At 31.7% G+C, this 21290-nt stretch overlaps 2 protein-coding genes across 4 annotated transcripts in view; one reads left to right on the forward strand and one right to left on the reverse strand.

Moving 5' to 3' along the window:
* The window catches only part of LOC144838823 (rab-like protein 6), a 273930-nt gene that overhangs the window by 136223 nt on the left and 116417 nt on the right, over positions 1–21290 (forward strand). The window lies entirely within an intron of this gene.
* The window catches only part of LOC144838826 (procollagen galactosyltransferase 2-like), a 28275-nt gene that overhangs the window by 5295 nt on the left and 1690 nt on the right, over positions 1–21290 (reverse strand). For all 3 annotated transcript variants that reach the window (XR_013611710.1, XM_078694325.1, XM_078694324.1), the window contains exons 2-8: positions 14724–14952; positions 9980–10114; positions 2495–2696; positions 2096–2215; positions 1006–1189; positions 563–695; positions 37–164 (exon numbers count right to left, since the gene is read on the reverse strand). Coding sequence is in view for 2 of the 3 variants with exons in the window: in XM_078694325.1 (XP_078550451.1) it covers positions 37–164; positions 563–695; positions 1006–1189; positions 2096–2215; positions 2495–2696; positions 9980–10114; positions 14724–14952 (1131 nt within the window). In the remaining variant the exon portion in view is untranslated. The remainder of the gene's footprint in view (positions 1–36; positions 165–562; positions 696–1005; positions 1190–2095; positions 2216–2494; positions 2697–9979; positions 10115–14723; positions 14953–21290) is intronic.

Below are 21290 nucleotides of genomic sequence, written 5' to 3' on the forward strand. Positions count from 1 at the left end.
TTTGTGCAATGAATATAACATTTATTCGCCACTTACATTAATTCCCATGCTATGTCTAACTTTTGTGGTTCATTTAAAAGTTTTTTAAGCTTCATCGTAAAAAAAGCTTCAAATCTAACATCATCTTCTAATACAATAACTGTTTCATAACCTTTTTCAATCATCTGAAAAAAACACCCCAAAACATTATCAGTAATATTTTAGTCAGGAAAAAACAAAGGTAGATAACAATACATGGCAAATTAATAAAAAACAAATGTCATAGGAACCCATTGAACAAAACAAGCAAACAATCTTGAGGTGTAAAGTAACTTAGAATTACTAAGAATATTACCAAATATTGCATTGCATTGAGGTCCAGGTTGCTCTAAATAATTTTTTCAAGGAGCAATTTTATTATTTTCAAAATTCTTGGGGCAAATGTACCTTTCCACAAAATATAGGATAAAACAAATGGCTGTGTGGTGGCACTAAATTCCATAAGTATTTTTTTACTGCGACGTTGATAGTAACGATTCTGCATACCCAATGGATCTGTTATTGAAAATGACTATACACTTACATCAACCCAAATGTTGTAGTGACTCAGGAAGCATCCAATCTCTCCTTTAGTTAGGATCCGCTCATGGTAGGGATCTTTATAGCCTTCCATCATATCAATTCCCATTTCTTTTAATTTTTCATCCGTTAACAGTCTACAAGAAAAAAATATTGACCTTAGCAAGCGATTACTTTCATCCAGAAATGACGTACATAATATGAATAATGAAAGAAAATGAGTTTTAGATGGTGGAAAGCCTTGTGAGGGCGCTCAGATAATGAATGATGGGAAGATATGATTTTGCGGCACAAAAAAAAATGACAATGAGATGAAAAGGACAATCAACAAAAAGCTAAAAACTGATATAGAGAATGATACAATTTAATTATAATCTTCAATAAAATATAAATTTACATAAAAATAAAGTGCATGTTATTTTGTATCTTTCTTTTATTTATACTTACTTTCCATCCACTGCATTGAAAATGGTATAATTTAAAGATAATTCATGTAATGATCGAACCATTCTCTGTCTTCTTTTTGGTCTTCGTTTTAAATTGATCATATAAATCTCATCCGCACCAAACTTGGACAGCTGTTTGGGAGGCAGAGTGATATGCGCAGACAATGGCATAGGCTCATTTTCGACTGAAAAAATAACACAAAAATATGTTAAAGATTTAGTACAGCACACTGGAGTAAACTCTTACTATTGTAATAGTGCAAATGAGCCAGTATGAGCACACTTGACCGCCAGTTAAGGCATTATCTGGTAAGACTTGTTCTACCACCAGAACACTGTTAGAGAAGAGCCTTTTTAGTATTATTACATTTCTTTACCTAATTCAATTCAATTCAATTCAATTTCTTTATTGCTGCAAATGCCATCAAGGGCTAATATCCGCTTAAACATACTACATCATACAAACATATACATATTTACATTTAAAATTGTTATCATTACTATAGTTATTATTGTCATTACTTACTGTTGTTGTAATAATTATTATTTATTATAATTGTTATGATTATAATTAATATTGTGTAATAAATTATAGGTCACATCTTAGGGTAGCCCAAACAGTTTAAATTGTTTAAACTTCATTGGGGCCCTACATAGAACATTATACATTGTTACAAACTCGGAAGAGACTTATTATTATTATTAAATACATCAAACAATTTTGATTTGAAAACACTTATGGAAGTCTCGGTTCTCAAATCAACAGTTTCATATATTTTTTTAACACAAAAACTTGTGAGGTAACTCTCCTTTTTTCCCAATAAGTTTCATAACAGTGGACTGTCTTATTTCACGAGTTTTTGAAGTGGTGTGAATAGGTTTGTCATGCCTATGGGTGTCAAATTGTTGAGATATTTGAAAATGAGGGTAGCCTTGAACCTTGCCTTTACTTCGCATGTTTGATCTAAAAATGGCCGGGGTAATAATGTGACAAATTATTGTTGCGATGCACCTACTACCTGTTTTTTGTGGAGTCTGTTAATACTAATACATTGGCAGATTAATAATTGATTAATCAAAACGATACTAACCCATGACCTCGATTCGTTGGAATATCATTTGTTGTTCATCTTCTTCTAACGTGTTCTGGACACCAGCTGGGGTAGAAAGACTACCAAAGAACGCAGCATTCATTATATACATAGGTATCTCTGTAAGAAACAAACGATGTAAAGCATTTAGTTCTGTAATGAAATTATTATTAAAGATTAAATTAAACATTAATTTTTCACAAAATATTTTTTTATTGCATAATCTAATTATTATCAATTTAACTCCTCTTTAGTCATTCGACTAGGGTGGTTATTTTTTGCCAAAAATGTATTTTTCAAATACTATCAAAATCAGGGAGAGGACATCATGAACTTACTAATTAGATGTTGCCCATCGGCACTATACAAGTAATTAAATAAAGATGAGAATCTACTCACTTGCTTTACGTGCAGAATACGCAAATATAAGCATGTCGTCAATATCGCCCTCGTACTCTGGTGGCGGTGAGTATTGTAATTGTAAAGACACCTGTAGTTGTAAGTCGATCATATATGTTGAGTGTATCATAGGAACTTGGATTATGCCAGATATATTGCGTTCTAACATCTCAGAGTATTCTGGTGTTCTTCTATAATATCCCTGAAAAGAATAGGATTTCCATCAGAAATGGTATAATATTGCATTTTTCGCAAACCAATTTGCACAGTATTTTAAGGTCAATGCACAATGTATTAAAACAAATTGTTAGAGTACATAGATACAAAATAAAATGTTGTTTTAATGTTTTATTGCAGAAAATCTTGACGTTTCGGTTGGTATGCTATTTTTCAACAATACTTTATTTTCTTTTGAAAGCACATGGCGTACCGCAAACCTAACTTAACTGGCTGTATTTACTCGAATGTATATTCGACATGCAAACTTTTAAACAATAACTGTATAGTACAGAATTATCTTTATGATTTACTAAAAGAGAAACTATCTATGAAATGAATGGAAAAAAAAGATATCCGGACAATTAAAAACTAAAGAGTCAACAATAAGGAGTTCACCATGAGGTTAACAACGTATCAGTACTCCTGGTTCAGATAATCAAACTTGGATATAAAAAGGAATTCCTACACCAATACGAGAGGTGAGAACGTTTCACACAATTGCACCGGAATAAAGGAATTAAATTCAAAGGTATTTTTAAAATTCTAAGCGGAGGTCCGTGAGCAAACTATTTTTGTTGTACTTTTTAACACCTAACTTACAGTTAAGACTAGACTTATGGTATGAAAATTTTATAGTATAGGAAGGTGGATTATTTAGGGCTAGGTGGATCTTTTTTATAAAAATCTTAGGCTCATAGTTGAACATCTAATATAAACCTCCAATATAAAAATAAAGTCAAGACAATAATAATACATAATACAATTATACCTTTCCTTTCGTTATTTGGAGTCAGTTTTATACTCAGTTATTTAAGCTATAATCAGCGCATCTATTGGTTTTTATACAATAATATAAACACTGTACATAACTCCTATTAGGGGACACTTTTAGGATTCAACAAATTGGAATGTACAGTATCCCCATTATTATGGGTGTGTCTCCTGAATAGTGGCATAATGGTGTCCAAAAGGAGGGGTTCTATTGTAACTGAGGAGTAGCTAATGTATGCCGAACACAAAAGTGTTAAAATTACTATAACTACTTGCAACATCAGGGTTGACAGTTCATTCAAAGTACAGTAGAGATTATAACATTCTTACAATCACAATAGAACTTTCATAAATGATTGTCCTAAAAATTGGGACAAGTGACAAGGGGTTCTGGTTGCAAACAATACAGAACAAAGGTACCCATTGAATTCAAATCAAGCACTAGGATTAATTCTATTTTATTATGAGTGGTATTGGTACCTAGTTTAGCTAGCCTAGTTCAAGAGTACCTAAGGGTCAGTTTTAAGTGATGTAAGTCAGACTATCCACGCTTGACCAATGCTAAACAGTGGTCAAGTTTGAATCTATTCTTAAAGCGTTTACACAACATCAAACAAGTTTTAAGTTCTTTTTTTCTTCAATTTTCCATCACACATTGTTTGGAAAAATTCATTTTTCTCTACCTCTACAGGTTTATTTATCTAAAAAATTGTATTTTAAAGCAAAAAATAGTCAATTTGTCTATTATACAGTGGGTTTTTGGCTAAATTTAATAGTTTATTTTGGTTTTTTTTTTACATTGAAACCGTTATTTTTGTTCATTTTTTTTCTATGGAAGTGAATAACTTGATTAAATCTACAAAATGGCCTATTCAAAGTACAATTTTATTAATCTTCATTTTTTGGGGGGACAAAATACATCCAAGGGTCCAAATGATGAAAGTTGTTGAATTATTTATCAATCTGGAACAAATATGATTTCCATATGCTTCAATTCACCCACCCTTCTTTTTGTACTACCACTTCCTCATACTTTAATAATTTTCCATTAAATAAAACAGTTTGAATAATAACCACTCTCTCTGACTTTTATATAACTGCATACTTTTGACAAAATCAGCAATTTTGTACATTTGATTTGTATTGTGCCAAATTAATCTCATTTGGAGAATTCACAAAGTTATTTAAATCTGCAGGTATGCGACAAAGTGCCTATTGTTCAATTGCATTCATTGAGCTGTTATTCAAAACATCACACCATCTCTATTCAAGTTGTCTCAATTGTCGTGACTAGTGTAACTGAATTTATGAATAGTATAAATTTTCCAGGGTTCAACTAAACAAATGCAAAAGTAAATGAATAGTAAGACTGACTACAGATTTTACTATGGTAAAAACTGCAATGGTTTAGTTAAATTATTGATTACAATTTTAAAACATTTCAGTGTATCAATTATTTATCAATTATATTTCAAACAGATGTTATATCCTAAATATTCCACGATTAATATTTAGATACAGAAGGTTGAAACAGTACAGTAGATGAAGAAGTTGATAAGTTTAATAATTTACAACACAAAGGATCACACTAGTCTCACAAATAGTTATTTATAAATACTAATAATTATTATTAGGTAATCTAATGCCCTCTTCTAAAAAAATATGTCCCTTGTGCAAGATATTCAGAAAAGTATTACAAAATATTCAAATAAATTAAAGGTTGAAGTGAGTCAGGTCCATTCCACAGTCACTACAGACAGACTTCTTCATCAATACTTTCAATGAATATGGTAATGATATGCCCAAATATGGTAGTGACATGCCAAATATAGTAGTGATATGCCCAAATATGGTAGTGATATGGCATCATCATGTCCATATATGGGCACATCACATTGATAAGTTTAATAGTTTATATTATTTTTCTTTGAGTTTGACCAACAAAGGATCGCACTAGTCTCACAAATAATTACTGTATTTATAATTACTAATAATTATTATTAGGTAATCTAATGCCCTGTTCTAAAAAAATATTCCCATGTACAAGATATTCATATAATTCAATAACTTAAAGGTTGAAGTGAGTCAGGTCTATTCTACAGTCACTACAGACAGACTTCTTCATCAATACTTTTAAGAATATGTAATGATAACAGACTCTGCGGAGAATATGTACATAGTACAGTGCTGTTGGTATTTGTCGCAGCCAGACATAAGATCAAAGGACTGTTATGAGTTCCTATCTTGGTAAGACGAGCTCAGTGTCCTGTTGTTAGATTGCCTTGGTCACACCCAGTATCGTTTTGATTTCACAAACATTCATAAAAAAATCTTACAATAAATTGTTTATTATTAATTAGCGTAATTAGCAATGGTAATAGTATAATACTATTTTTAAAAAATAAAATGCAAACTCTACATTTACGGTACTTTGATAAGAAAAACTGCAGAAACCACTAAACTATTCCTGTATTAAGTTCATAGGGATCAGCTGCATTTTTAACTCGGCATGAATGAAAAAAATGATGGGATTTGAGCCAAGTTGTTGTGTTTGCTTGCTAAACAATTATCAATATGATATCCACTTCAGGATCCAATCCAAAACTACCGGATGTTCGTAATTTTCAAAATATTGCTTCAGTCGGCAGTTTATAGAGAATACATGGAATCATTTAGAGCAACATACAGCAGGAAGTTTGCTGTATGAAACAAATATTTTCACTTTCTTGTTTTCTGGAATAATGTAGGCCTAATCTATCAAAAAATCTTTGGAAGAACTGAGTGTGTTTAAAAAAAAGCTTTAGAAGAACTGAGTGTGTTTAAAAAAAGTTTTGGAAGAACTGGGTGTCTTAAAAAAAGTTTTGGAAGAACTGGGTGTCTTAAAAAAAGTTGGAAGAACTGGGTGTGTTTAAAAAAAGGTTTTGGAAGAACTGAGTGTGTTTAAAAATAGTTTCGGAAGAACTGGGTGTCTTAAAAAAAGTTGGAAGAACTGAGTGTGTTAAAAAAAAGTTGGAAGAACTGAGTGTGTTAACAAAAATGGAAGAACTGAGTGTGTTTAAAAAAAAGTTTGGAAGAACTAGGTGTCTTTAAAAAAAGTTTTGGAAGAAATGGGTGAAAAGATCCGGGGCCCCTGGGTGTACCCAATGAGTGCTCATAGCTGTTACGTCACTGCCCCCTGGGATTATAATTTGTCATAAATGGTATAGCCTAGAACATTCCTCCTTGGCCAATATTTTGTTGTGGTTGTCTAGTACTGCAGCATTTATTGATAGCAAGTAATTCAACCAGCATTAACCAATTACATTGTTATTTTGAGTGTGAGGAATTATCAAGCATGTTGAAGATAAACACAAGTTTATTTTTGTTCAAACTGTCTGCCTTCAGGCTTGATTAAAGATGCACAGCTTGTTAAAATATTTGGTTACGAAAAAAATATATGTGCAAACACAAATATTAACTTATTATGATTCTAAAAACAAGTTGATAAATGTTATCGGCATATGGATGTGCCTTACTGTAAATATGGTAAAAGCATGCTGGAGTGGTGGGTGGTATAAAACATGGTAAACCAAAGGCTGTTTGGTTGTCGATTAAGGTTCAACCTTGGTGGAATAATTCTAAATAAATTCTGTGTCAAAAAAATCGTATGAATCTTCAATAAAGCCTTTAGGGTACATAGTTTAAAATGTTATTTGTATTTAATATTGATAATGCTGTGTAGAAAATTACTATATAAGTTTGATTGAATAAATATCTGCAAGATTCTCAAGTAAATTGAATACAACTGACCTAGCAGGATAACTGTGCTCCACTGCACATGGAAATCAATTACACATTCACAATAGAAAGGTATTTTCATATCCTTTTAATCTGGCTACAACAAGGAAGGACTGCCCCAGGCTTGTACAGTAGGATCAAAGCCTTTGTGAACAATAGTGTCCCTGCATGATTACACACTGGGAGGGAGAAAAAGTTTTTTTAAATATTTACAGCATTCTGTTGGTTCCAATTATATATTCTTTTTATAAGATATATGCTAAGCCCAAGGAGTCCAAGGCAATACCAGGTGTGCATATAGGTAGTGGGAAGGGCACAAGTTAGGTAGCATAGGTAGTAAGCCACTGCACTGCATAGGTAGTAAGCCATATGGGGAGGGCACAAGTTATTATAACAAGATTATGAAAAAGTTAGTGAAGGATAGTTGTGTATAGTAGTAATCTTAAATCTTTACAAAAGTTAGCAAATCATTATGCACACACTCAGAAACATGTGCAAATGCGCAGCAGAATGACTGACAGACTAGGGGCATTTTTTATCAATGACTACTGAAATAAATTATTGTATAGCAAGTTGAGGATTATGTTATGAGTGCTTGTTTGCTAACCCTGGGGCCAAGCCCAATGCAACTACCCAGCGTTGGAGGGCCCCTTAGGAGTGCTAACCTACCCCCCCCCCTTTGTTATGCCACTGAGGACTCTGCTTTCAGTCCGTATACTTCTATTGTATCACAAGTGGGTGTTTAATTCAATCCCTCTGACTTTAATAAAGCAAGAATCTTTTGGAAAAATTGGCCACTAGAGGGCAGTAAACTAGTTTACTCTGTTTCACAGGAAGGAACACAATAACTTTTGTACAAGGATAATTATGTAATTTTTTTTCTTGTCTTCCGTAAACAACTGCTCTGCTAACTGCGATGCGTAGACTGAAATGAGTTAAATTTGAAAAAAAAATGAAGTAAATAGAAGAAGTAAATTTAGGTCATCTTTTAAAAAATCAAAATATCTTCTTTAAAACACAACTTTTTTTCCAGATCATGTTTTTTTTTTGTCAAAAATCTAAAATTAATTATTACATTTTTTAGAAGTTTTTTTTTTTCAACCTGTTTATTTTACACATTTAGAGACACATATCAATTCAGTTTTGGAATGTCTATATATAGGTATATGCTATTTTCTGTAATAAAATACTTAAGCAAGACAATTAAATTGTTTACATGAACACAGCCTAAAGTGGTGCTAATTATCGGAAGGAAGCCAAGCATTGTACGGTAAGTGTATGAAATTGACCTTTCAGGTCAAGCAATCTGTCTAGAAATTAAGACAAATTAAATGTATAGACAGACAAGAGTGTATAGTTGGTGACAGGCAGGAAGTTTACCTAGCTTTATAATAGTTTGAACAAATGGAAAGTAATTAAATATTTTTCCACTCTGGTTCTTCCAAGTATTCCAGTTTAATTCCTCAAATCATTCACGATGGTTTAGGGATCATGTAACAATTTATAAATTACTCTACTGCAGTTACTGCAGTAACTAATTTTTTTTAAACTGCAATAATGTGTGACTGTAGTTTGTTTCAGTATCTGAACAATGATTAAACAATCTTGCTAAAGTTGCCGTAACATGTTAACTTAGAAACAAAGTACAGGTACTGCAGTTACTTCAGTAAAATAACTTTGACATGATTCTTCTGCTCACTAATGTATCGAACTTTGTGTGACAAAAAATGTGGAGATGATGATGTCATATCACTACCATATATGGGCACATCATACTTTTTTATCAAACTAGATTGATAATGTAGACAGAGCTGGGGAAAAGGTGGAAAAGTGAAATAAATTTAACTTAATAAAAAAGCGTCTGTAAACAGATTAAATACACAATAATGATAAATCATGCTATATTTAGCATCCTTTGTCAAAATGACATCATGATAGATCAGGGATGAATAGAATACAGACACAAAACTCTTGATGTTGCAAAACTTTATTTCCTCTTGGCATAGAAATAATAATACAGTAACTAATGCCACCGAGTTCAAATTTTCCAACAAATAAAACGCAACAATTGTGATCTCGACTCGTAAACATTATTATTATTCATTCATTTTCATCAATCTTATACCCATGATACTCATGTTTAGTGTATTTTTACACACTTCGCAAAGTTCTTGCTTTTATGACCAGAAGTTTTAGCATCAAAATCGAAATACTACCACCAGATTTTTGCAAAAAATGTAAGTTTACATACAATATTTTTGTTTTAATGAGGCAATCCAAATAAACCAAGCATGTATTGTAGCCACAAGCCTAGCTAAACCTTGGTTTAATTGCCTTGCTTGCCCAAGGACACTAAGCCATGTGGAGCCTGAACATGACCATCAAGAGAAGTTGTTAATAATGACACCTTTCTTACTCATTTTGAGAACCCCTCCTTTGGGACACCCCTATTCAGTTGACACCTCTATCAAGGGGACACTTTTCTGTGAAACGAACAAAGGGCAATAATAATATATTTGATCACTACAGTCAACCCCTATTCAGGGGACACTTTGTCATGTTCCGAAGGTGCTCCTTAATGAGGCTTGTGCTGCTACGTATGCAAAAGTTTCTAATCTGCATTTTGTACGTTACTAACTTATGTATACTGTATTTGGCATACTCAACCTATTTGAGCACGGACGTTGTAGCATATGTCATTGCAGAAACAATACTTACATGTTCTGTAGTTCCTGCCCAGAAGTTTGAGTACATAGTCGTTGATTCCAGCATTGGCGCAATCATAGGTTTTTTAGCGCTAACGAGAATCTTCAACGTTTCTTTATTTTCTAAGAAATTGTCTGCATCTATTGCCTGAAAAAATAAGAACATACAAAATTGAAAATTAGTTGTACATACAAATGTCTACTGATTTAACCTTAAAGCTCAGGTACAGGCATGAATTTTAAATATAATATCTGGTTAATTGTACATAAATCAAATATTTGTAACAGAAATCAAGATGAAAAAACATGAATTTCCCTTAATATGGTCAAATACAAAATTTGGCAATATTCTGCCATAAAAACCAGGAATACTTTTTTTCAGTAGTTAGGTAGTTAACCTAATGTAATAACATGTCTGGTGACTCCCTAGAAGGTGAAAAAAGATGGTGGATATACGGTGGATAATTTTTGCTATAACATGAAAATAAAAATCTGAAGTTGAATAAAAATACCAGAAATGTAAAATTCAAGTTATATTACCTATATTTGGTCATCTGATAACATTTTTTACCACACCGTTTAGTTTTCATAGCTTTTTAAAATGCTGCTCTATTTACAAAATGTGTGTACAAAAGAATAGAGATTTTACTGTGTAATTTGAACTATTCCCCCACTGATAAGAAAGTGCTTTTTTTCAACAAGCTTGTGTAACACAAATAAAATCCCAAAAATTATGAAACATAGGGGAAACTATAGATCGATAATTATTGCCCGCACCTGGCCTTTAAGTTGAATGACAGGCTGTAATGTAACTGTGATCGTATGGGTAAAGACAGCATACCAAAGAATAGATTTGACATGTAGTTATAAAATAGTTTATGGATTATACCATTTGTGGAATGGTGGAAAATTTCTATTTTTCGAGTTATGTCTCATTCTTCGAGGAGAAAGGGCTATTGTTGGTTTATCCAGTAAGCTAGGCACGAAATAGACTGCAATATCATGGTTTTATTTGACTATTAACTATGGTCTATCCTCCTTCTTGTCAGCAATCCCCTCCTTAACGGACAAAGTCTCACTATGAATGCCCTCTATAGGAGATTGATTTATTCTAGGGTTACAATAGTTAAGTGTATCATAAATATCTTGTGAATAACTTTCTATTTCTTAGTACAACTTTTCTGATTTTCGTTTGATAGGCAGTTGAGTTAGATTAGTCTGTCAGTATTACTGTAAGACTCTTGTATGATACAAGATTCTAGTTTCATTTTCTGTTTCTCTAAGAAGAATAGTCGGAATGATAGTTTTCCCTTTAAGCAGTATCTTAGGGACTACCTGAATATTCAGAGAACAATTACCCAATTAGGGATAGGAAGAAGGCTATTATAACTAGAGGAAGAAACAACTTGAAAATAGGGAAAATACCATAGAGAACTTCAACAGCAGCAAAGCATGTACTGTATGTTGGATAAAGGAAACCTAGATATTTGCATATAGTAACCATATATTAAGGTTCATCTGCAAAAAAATCCATTGAAATCAGCTTCTTTGCAATTTTTTTGCAGATGTACCATTATTTTGGTTAATATATAGTAATAATAATAGTAGAATTATTGAATAAAGCATTGTTAATTATACAGTAGAATGCCTCTATTAAGGGGACACCTTTGGGACTCAACCGAGTGTCCTTGTAATATAGGTGTCCCCTGAATAGAGGTGCCCTAAAGGAGGAGTTTTACTGTAGTTAACTATCATTCCACAGTTTATTAATAATCTTATAAGATCAAACTTTATACAGTATAGGCAGAACCCTCCTTTTGACCTTTGGGACACTGTTCAGGGGACATTTGCCTATGAAACGGACAAGGGAAAAGATATGTTTTAACATTACAGCCAACTTCTATTTAACAGACACTATATTGGGTTCTGAAAGTATCCCTTTAATAGTGGTTCTACAGTAATAGAAAACCACATAATATAAATTAGATCATAATATACGAAGCAAACAATGGCTTTTTTTGGGTCAATTTTCCAGGGAATTATTACTAATATAACTAAATACAGATAAGTACCAGAGCTTATAGATATAGGATTATGTAAATAGAATTAACATTCTATTTTAGAGATAGGATTATATACATCTGAAATTCATCATTACAGTATTTCCTTGAAAAAAGTTCTTTGCAAAACTCAACTTTATTTCTCATCATAAAAAAATAACTATTTTGTGTGGTCTACGGATTTATAATTGCAACCTTTCAAGCAATGTATTCTTTCTACACTAAAAACATATAAGGCATTGTCTAGTTGTGTGTAGTGAAAATATAGTGATAATTGTCTCCCTTCCGACATACTCAATCTTTCTTTAGGAAAACAAAGAACTTATCGGAGTTCCCGAAAATTTTATAAATCATGGCCAAACCATAGAGGGTGCTAGAATTGTTTTTAAATACATCCGAAACATAGACTATGCTACAGTATATAAAAAAAATCTACAAAATCTCAAAAACATCTACAGTATAGTAAACATGGCAGGCACGTGCATATGCATATCATTGTCGTATACGAATAGGAACACAAAGATTCGTTGAGTACTTTTTGTATTCGAATGGTAAATTTGTGCTCAACAGAAAGTCATTTGAATATAAAAGTTGACAAAACAAGCTTTTTTGTTAAGAACAATCTCAACGCTCAAAATACGACAAATGTGAGTTTGTTAAAAAATGGAAAATTGTTTGCCATTGTTACCAAAGTGTGTCAATGCACTAGGAGAGCCCAAATGGTAAATTTATGTAATTAATATAGGGATGTTTTTATGTAGTATCCAAAACAATTGTAAAAGATTGCACCTTTATCGGGAGATGCAAAATCACAATTCATAAAATATTGAAATCTCCAGCGATTATTGTGAGTCTTGGGCGGTCTGCTATATTAGCAATAAACATAATTTATCAACAGTTATACCTATACACTGTACTAATCTTCCAAAATGTCTATATTATTTAGTAAAGGAAGTATAGTTTCAAGGTTATATATCTAAAGTTAGGTCACAAAATATCAACCTACAGAAATCACCTTCAATAAATGCACAGGAAATTTGATTATCTATGTGTGGTTGGATTTGGTAACTGATAATATAACATGTTTGAAATAAGAGTTTGGATGTGTGCAACTACTGGAGTTGAAACATTAAAGTTGAAATACACTACTTCATTACCTTTACCAATGATGATAGACATTTGATTAAGTTGAATACAGTTAATTGCAATATGTAGGAAAGGGGAGCGGTATTGGGGTATTGGACATGCAAGTTCCGGAAATTTTGAGTAGACATTGAATACAGCACTCCTTTTATTACAGTATGTGCAGTATTAGGTGGAGGTGTGTGCGCGAGTCCTAAAATTGAGATTAAACATTATTTGAGTTGAATGCAAAAGATTAAGACTCATTTATAAGAAAAACTTACGTTAAGTTCATTTATAAATTTCAAGGCCCTCCTTTCAAAATCCTGGATCTGCCACTGAAAGTGGAGGAATATTGGCTGTGTAGGGCTAGAAAGGCAGCGATATCATTATGAAACTTCAACAGGCAACTGGAACTCATCTAGGTTAATTCTGTTTTTTCCCAACAATTCCACATCTTGTAGAGATGTTCCCATTAAATAATCAAAATCACAAAAACGATTTAAAGCTAATATACATGCTTTTTTTTGGTTTAAATTAGTATACATATCTCTCCAAAAATGTTCTTCCGTCGATATCAGTCATCACACTGAATATCCGTGGCGGAAGTACTTAATAGGTGGCGCTGTTGTATTTCAAAAGCAATAGTATAAAAAAAATATTTAAAAATCTATAAGATTTATTTTTTCGAACACAAAAAAAAGTACTATTAAATGACCGTTCAATAGTGCATAATATTGCATGCCATGTAATCCACAATTGTCTAATCAACTGACAGGAATTTATTTAAGTGTTATAATAGTGTATTATGCTAACCAGTATAACCATGTGAATGTTGGTACTGAGTGTACAATAGGAAAGGAGAGTGGAATTGGATGAGGTAATCAGTGGTGTTGAAGGTTTGTGGTGAATTCTAGAATGACCAGAAAAGTGTAATGAACCTTTTATTGGCAATGTATAGTATGTAGCAATATTAGTCACGATATATTACCAGTACAGTACCATAATGTGACTGATTGAGTAAAAATAGTGGGATGGGGTATAGAAAGTTCACGGATCCTATAATAATACAATTGAGGTTTTTAACAAACCAATGCAACCTTTAAAAATATTTTTGTTTTATATATTGACAAAAAAGTGTAATAACCTTTTATTGGCAATTGACATAGTTTATTTCTCACGTTTTCATGTCATTATCAGTACTTACTTATGTTACATGACTGATTGAGTAATTAAGTAAGCTATTAAGTAAGCTGCTTAAATACTATAGTGGGAATGGGTATAGGAAGATTCAGTTCTTATACAAATGAAGTTTAAAAAAATGAAACCAAATAATAATAATAATAAATCAGGCTTGATAGAGCGCATTATGCTAAAAGCCAATGCGCTTTACTGTACATTAAAACAAAAATATACAGAGAGAAATTAGTCAAAAGATAACTTAAATAGATGAGTCTTTAATGAAAGGATCAACGTCCTTTAATAATGTATACAAGTTGAATGGGGAGAATCATTTCATTTGTTCAAAGCCTGACTTGCCTATTTAACTTATAAACATTCATTATCCATACTTACAAACATATATTGGGCCCACTGTCTCCTAGCCTCCTCAAGTGCGGCCTGCCTGAGGTTTATAATGTGTGTGAACCTTTCCTCCGGCCAATCAAATGGTCCCGCCTCATCTTGATACTTACTAACACTGTCATCGTATTTATAATCTACTACATGGTATAGATGCTGAGCTCTTGAGACCCATTCTTTTAACATCTCAGTTGAATTATCTTCATTGTGATCACTTCTTATCCTAAGAAGAAACAACAACGAACGAATGAACACTAGTGGCGTAACAGCTATGAGCGCTCACTGGCTAAACCCAGGGACCCTGGAGCTTATGAGTGCCACTCTGAGCAGTGGCCAGAGGAAAAAAGGCATTAAAATATGTCAAAAAAGGATAAAAGAGCCCAAGGTCTCCAGCGTTGGAGGGCCACTTAAGGTTCCTCAGGTCTGCGTTACTGATGAACACAAATCTGACTTTAATATTAAGATGTACACTATTTCAAAATATTGATAACATCTTTATTATAGAAATACATGCATGACATGACAAAAGGAATAAATGTATTAAATACAAAATAATACATTACATAATTCAACTTAATTTGACAAAAGACCAAATAAAAAACTTTCGATGTCCAGATTTGGCCTTATTTGGAAACATTATTATTATGAATGACCTTTTTTCTAAACCGCAAAAATTTACTCCTTTCATTTTTAGTTCCGTAATTCTAGACACATTTCTAATGATCCCATTCAAATAATGATGAGTGCCGGTTGTAGGAAGGATATGAATTATTTTCACTTTCTAATATTGAAACAATCGAACAAAGATAGTACAATCAAATGTGAAATATTTGTTTGTATTGTTCCTTTAAAACAACATTACGTGCCAAATATCTTAGCCATTATCAAATGCAAAATCGTTGTGCTGTTTAACGTGATAAATAAAAATAGAGTCTGGTTCCTTTTTAACATCGCCAATCGAAGTGTAACATATTTTGAATGGAAGAAATAGAAAGGGTTTTTTTTTTCTGAATGTCTATGACACCGGTAAATATATTCATTGCATGTGAATGTAAATTAATAATGATGATCTATTGTTTGTTTTTATTTATATCCTTGTTAGTGTGACTGTACTATTTGTTAATTTGTTGGTGATGCTGCAAAGTGACACTAACCGTGTACTGGTTTCATAACAACATGCATTTCACAACAAAACTTGATTGAGTAGAGAGGTTCACAAAACACAATTTTAACTTCAAGAAATTTGAATTTAATATTTTTTGTTTCCATGTCTATAAAGCTAGACAATTCATTGTCTGATAGGGGTGTTTAATGTTTCTTTCGGTTTATCCAGGTAAGCTACAGTATGTGCGAAACAGACATTTATTTTAAAGCCTTGTCTACACTATCAAACTAGTTTGACAAAAATAGTGTTTTGTGCCCAAATATGGTAGTGATATGACATCACCGTGTACATTCACATCACATGTTCTCACATAACGTTTGATAGTGTAAACAGAGCTTTATATTTTAAATGTTTTAAATATTGATTAGCAGAATTTAATTATTTTTTTATGATAAGAAAGATCGAACTTAGTTTTTTTCATATTCTCAAGAGATTGGAGGCAAAACATTAATTTTATATTTGATATTCTTATAATTGAAAAATTGTTGAAAAATGAAAATGCTAAGAAAGAAAATAAAAAAACTGAAGCCATTAACCATTCCTTGTGGAGATCACTTCAGACATTTTCCTTTTAAATAACTTTCCACAAGAAAATATGCTTTATTAATATTTCTAAAACAAAAAAAATTGTTGGTGATTTTCCAAGTTCATATATCCAGTGTCTGATTGCTTGTCTGATAGGTAGGTGTGTAAATCTCGAGGGTCCTATTTTGAAATACAAAAACAATTTATGATATTTAATGAACTGTAACGGTGATATAATATGTTCCTGTAGGAGTTTTAAATACAGTTTAATAACAAAAATTAAATTACAATTTGTGAATGATGAAAGGTGTTAAAAATCATGAAATTGAAAGTTCTGTAAATATCACTTTGTTATGTAAGTTTACAACATAACAACACAACATATGACAACATAAAAGTTGACACAACTTAAATCAAGAGTAAAAATTTATAACTTCTTCTAATTGCGAGACAAAATAAAAGTTGACAAACAAAACTTAAATCAAGTAAATCTTTATAACTTCTTCTAATTGCGAGACAAAATAAAAGTTGACAAATAAAACTTAAATCAAGTAAAACTTTTTAACTTCTTCTAATTGAGAGACAACATAAAAGTTGACAAATAAAACTTAAATCAAGTAAAACTTTTTAACTTCTTCTAATTGAGAGACAACATAAAAGTTGACAAATAAAACTTAAATCAAGTAAAACTTTTTAACTTCTTGTAATTGAGAGACAACATAAAAGTTGACAAATAAAATCAAGTAAAAGTTTATAGACTTCTAATTGCTTAAAACTTACGTAAATGTAAGTAACTATACATGAATGTACAGTATACCTGTCTGGTTGCAACTCCAAAACTAAAAAAATGGTCACTTTACGATTTCTTAACTTTCAACAAAAAGGCACCTTGTAAAATTGAGTGAGGAAGAGGAGGAAGGAGGGGGGGGGGGGGGGGGGTGTGGACTCATCCCATTAACCGATCTATGTCTGCTCATTTTTTCTTCACCTGACATTCTGACATTCTGACTCCTGACATTTGACATGTCATTAAATAAACACATCCAGCACCATTCATACCAACCATACGAAATATTACCCAACTAACAATAACTCATAAAGATTATATTTTGTTTGTAAATTGTACTTTACATACAAAGAACAGTATCCTTTGGGATATATAAAACATGAGTGACCTCCAGCAGGAAAGGTCAAGAAGGCTTTTGGTTTTTCCTTTCATTCCCATATCAAACCAGCTGCTAGCAAATTATTTTAATATAGTTATGATTTTGAGTATTATTCTTCTCACAATATTATTCTCACAGTTTTATTATAGACTATTTGAACAGTCAATTACAGCACTACAGTAAGTCCAGATGTACAATATATATCCTGTGGGTTCTGTCCTTATTTGGGCATACCTCATATTGAAAGTTATATTATATTATTATTATTATCTCTAATTTCTATTAAATTTGAAATAACAGATTACATTACAATGCCAGTATACTAGGCTATATAGTAAAATTAATATTTTAAATAAATTTTAATAATTTTTATTTCATACATCAAATAGCGAGAAACTCGCCAATTACAGGATGGATAAAAAGTATAATTATCCTACTCATTTGAGGCTTAGGGCGTGGAGTAGAAATCAACGAGTTATAACCATGAGACTAATTAGGGTGGGATTGAACCTTGGTAATTGGGATTGGAAGGCAAGGATGTTAAGCTTGGTTCCCACTAGGATGCAACGCAATGACGTAGGTGCAACGTAAAGCAAGTTGACCTATCACAAGCGATTGTTCGAATAGTCCATTGTTCACTTGTGATTGGTCAAATCACTTATGTTGCGTCTCTAGTGGGAACCAAGCTTTAACCATCACTAAAATAATTGATACTAAAACTGTTTCAATTCAAATTTTATATATAAAATAGTTTCTTTACCATTAAATCCTGTAAGTACTGAGCCATGGATATTATACAATATACCACATGTTAAAATGACATGGACAATTTCATAATGTAAACGTATGCCTCTCAAAATAATGTAAAAAGACATTGAATTAAACTATTAGAAATTACATACTGTACATTTAATTAAGTACAGTCAGAAGTTTTTACAATTGACCAATGAGAGATTAGACATTTGTTTAACTAGTAGGAGGTCGAGGGTCAATTGGAGTTCTTTATTAGTAGGAGATTTATCAGCTGTCATCTAGCATACATTCTGGAATTCAATGACAAATTATTTGTAGTATTTTTATAAGCAGTATCATTTACATTTCTCAAAAATGTAAGATCTGATTTCTTCTGAATATAAGCTATATATATTATCAAGGCCGAGAGATTAAAAACAGACAAGGCAAAGATGCTTTAAATATAATTATTATTAATATAAAATATGACAATTTCAGCTGGGGAATTGGGGTGGGTGGTGAAAAATGAAAATTTCAGACGAGGCAAGTGCCTCGTCTGCCTCATGCTGGCTACGGCCCTGATTATAATGCAAATAAAAATTGTTACTTGTTGAGTTGTTTGTTATCTATTTTCTCTGCTTCAATTTTGAATCCTGAACAACTGTTTAGATCAGTGTTTTATGGTCAGGAAAAGGTCAAAATCTTTTACCTGTCCTCCAAGGTCAAACAATTTAACAAATGTTGTAACCAAAAAAACATTCATTCACCTGTTAAAGATGTATTGTCCCCCAAAAACATGAAAAATGAAGATTAATTAAATAAGACTTTTAATATGTTATTTTGTAGTTTTAATAAAGTTAATCACTTCAGTAGAAGAAAACGGGAAAAAACAATGTTTTCACTTATAAAATGCCAAAATAAATTTTTCAGATAAATGATTTTTTTTTCCAATCCAATTTTTGGTCAAAATGGATAACTATTATGTGACATTAAAATGGCATATATATTTTCAGGGGGACAATACATCTTTAAAATGTATTGTCCCCCAAAAACATGAAAAATGAAGATTAATAAAATCAGACTTTAAATAGGCCATTTTGCAGTTTTAATAAAGTTATTCAATTCTGCACAAAAAACAATTATTTCACTTGTAAAAAGACAAAAGAAACAGTTAATTTAAACCAAAAACCAATGTCTGACAGACAATTTAGGTATTTTTTGCTTTGAATTAAATCTTTTTCAGGAAAATATTTGTTTTTCTCAATCCAGTTTTTGGTCAAAGTGGATAACTAAAATGATATATTCAACAACAAAAATGTAAACAAGGGAACAACATATCTTTATAGCAACAACAATAATTAATTCATTCCAAAATGTGCGAAACAATTATATTGTCACAAGAAAAACAAATATGTGACATTGTTACATCTCAGGAGTATGTGTGAGTTTATTGGCAACTTTCACTTCTGTTAGTACTGTGTGAAAATGTCACCAATGCCAAAAAACATGTTACTGTACAGTATTTGTGACATAAAAGGGTCTGTTTTGTAAATTAGTAATTATCAGAAATGTTATTAAGTTTTCCAATTAAATTGGAAATTTAAAAATGGCAAGAAATCCTGACTTTTGAAAACTATTTGAGTAATTAAATGTTTTGAAGTTGCAGACTATATTCATAAAGTGCGTGGGCAGAATAATCTTTATGATATAATTTTATCATTGTATGTTTATTTACTATTATTTATTTGTTATTTAGTAATTGTTTAATCCATTTAGCCCATGGGCCTATTCATGACTTGTCTTTGTCCCTTCGTTTTGTGTCCCAGGCAGACCCCGACTCAAGATCCTGTATCTTTCTGGGATCCTGCCTTCTTCCTTTTCCCCCAAATTTATTTATTTTTTTGTTATTTCTTATTTATTCCATTATTGTTTACATCTTAAAAGGAAGTAAATAAATGATAATTTTTACATAATACTAGGGTAAGTTGGTGTTTTTCCATGGTTTCATGGGCCAAGAAAATTATCATTAAACTCTGGTGAATAGGTCAGTACCTGCCAGTAAGCCGAGAGAGACTTGTTTATTTTTTCACATCAATGCAGTCACAAATGTTATGTTTTTACTGATTAGAGTACAGTACATTAAAGGCCAGGTGCGGGCACAAAATTTCTATTGATCATACATTCCAATAATTATCGATCTATAGTTTCCCCTATGTTTCATAATTTTTGGGATTTTATTTGTGTTACACAAGCTTGTTGAAAATAAGCACTTTCTTATCAGTGGGGGGATAGTTCAAATTACACAGTAAAATCTATATTCTTTTGTACACAAATTTTGTAAATAGAGAGGCATTTTAAATAGCTATGAAAAATAAACGGTGTGGTAAAAAATGTTATCAGATGACTAAATATAGGTAATATAACTTGAATTTTACATTTCTGGTATTTTTATTCAACTTCTGATTTTTATTTTCATGCTATAGCAAAAATTATCCACCATATATCCACCATCTTTTTTCACCTTCTAGGGAGTCACCAGACATGTTATTACATTAGGTTAAACTACCTAACTACTGAAAAATAGTCTTCCTGGTTTTTATGGCAGAATTTTGCCAAATTTTGTATTTGACCATATTAAGGGAAATTCATGTTCTTTCATCTTGATTTCTGTTACAAATATTTGATTTATGTACAATTAACCAGATATTATATTTAAAATTCATGCCTGTACCTGAGCTTTAAAACTCAAACTGCACTTTCCAAATCTCTTATTCAATTGCCTGTTGCTCTACAAGGTCAATTTCTGCTGGGATCATGGGAAATAGAACAAGCATCAAGGTGGGAGTATTACAAGGAACTCAATCACTTCCTTCAAATCTAAGCAGAGACCTGGCTAAAATCAAAACCACATAATTGGGTCATTCCGTGTGTTAACCAAGTTTCTTAAATTGTTTTTTACTTTTTTAGACAAAA

This window comes from Antedon bifida, chromosome 3 (assembly GCF_963402885.1).
Source record: "Antedon bifida chromosome 3, ecAntBifi1.1, whole genome shotgun sequence".
In the NCBI taxonomy this organism is placed as follows: domain Eukaryota; kingdom Metazoa; phylum Echinodermata; class Crinoidea; order Comatulida; family Antedonidae; genus Antedon; species Antedon bifida.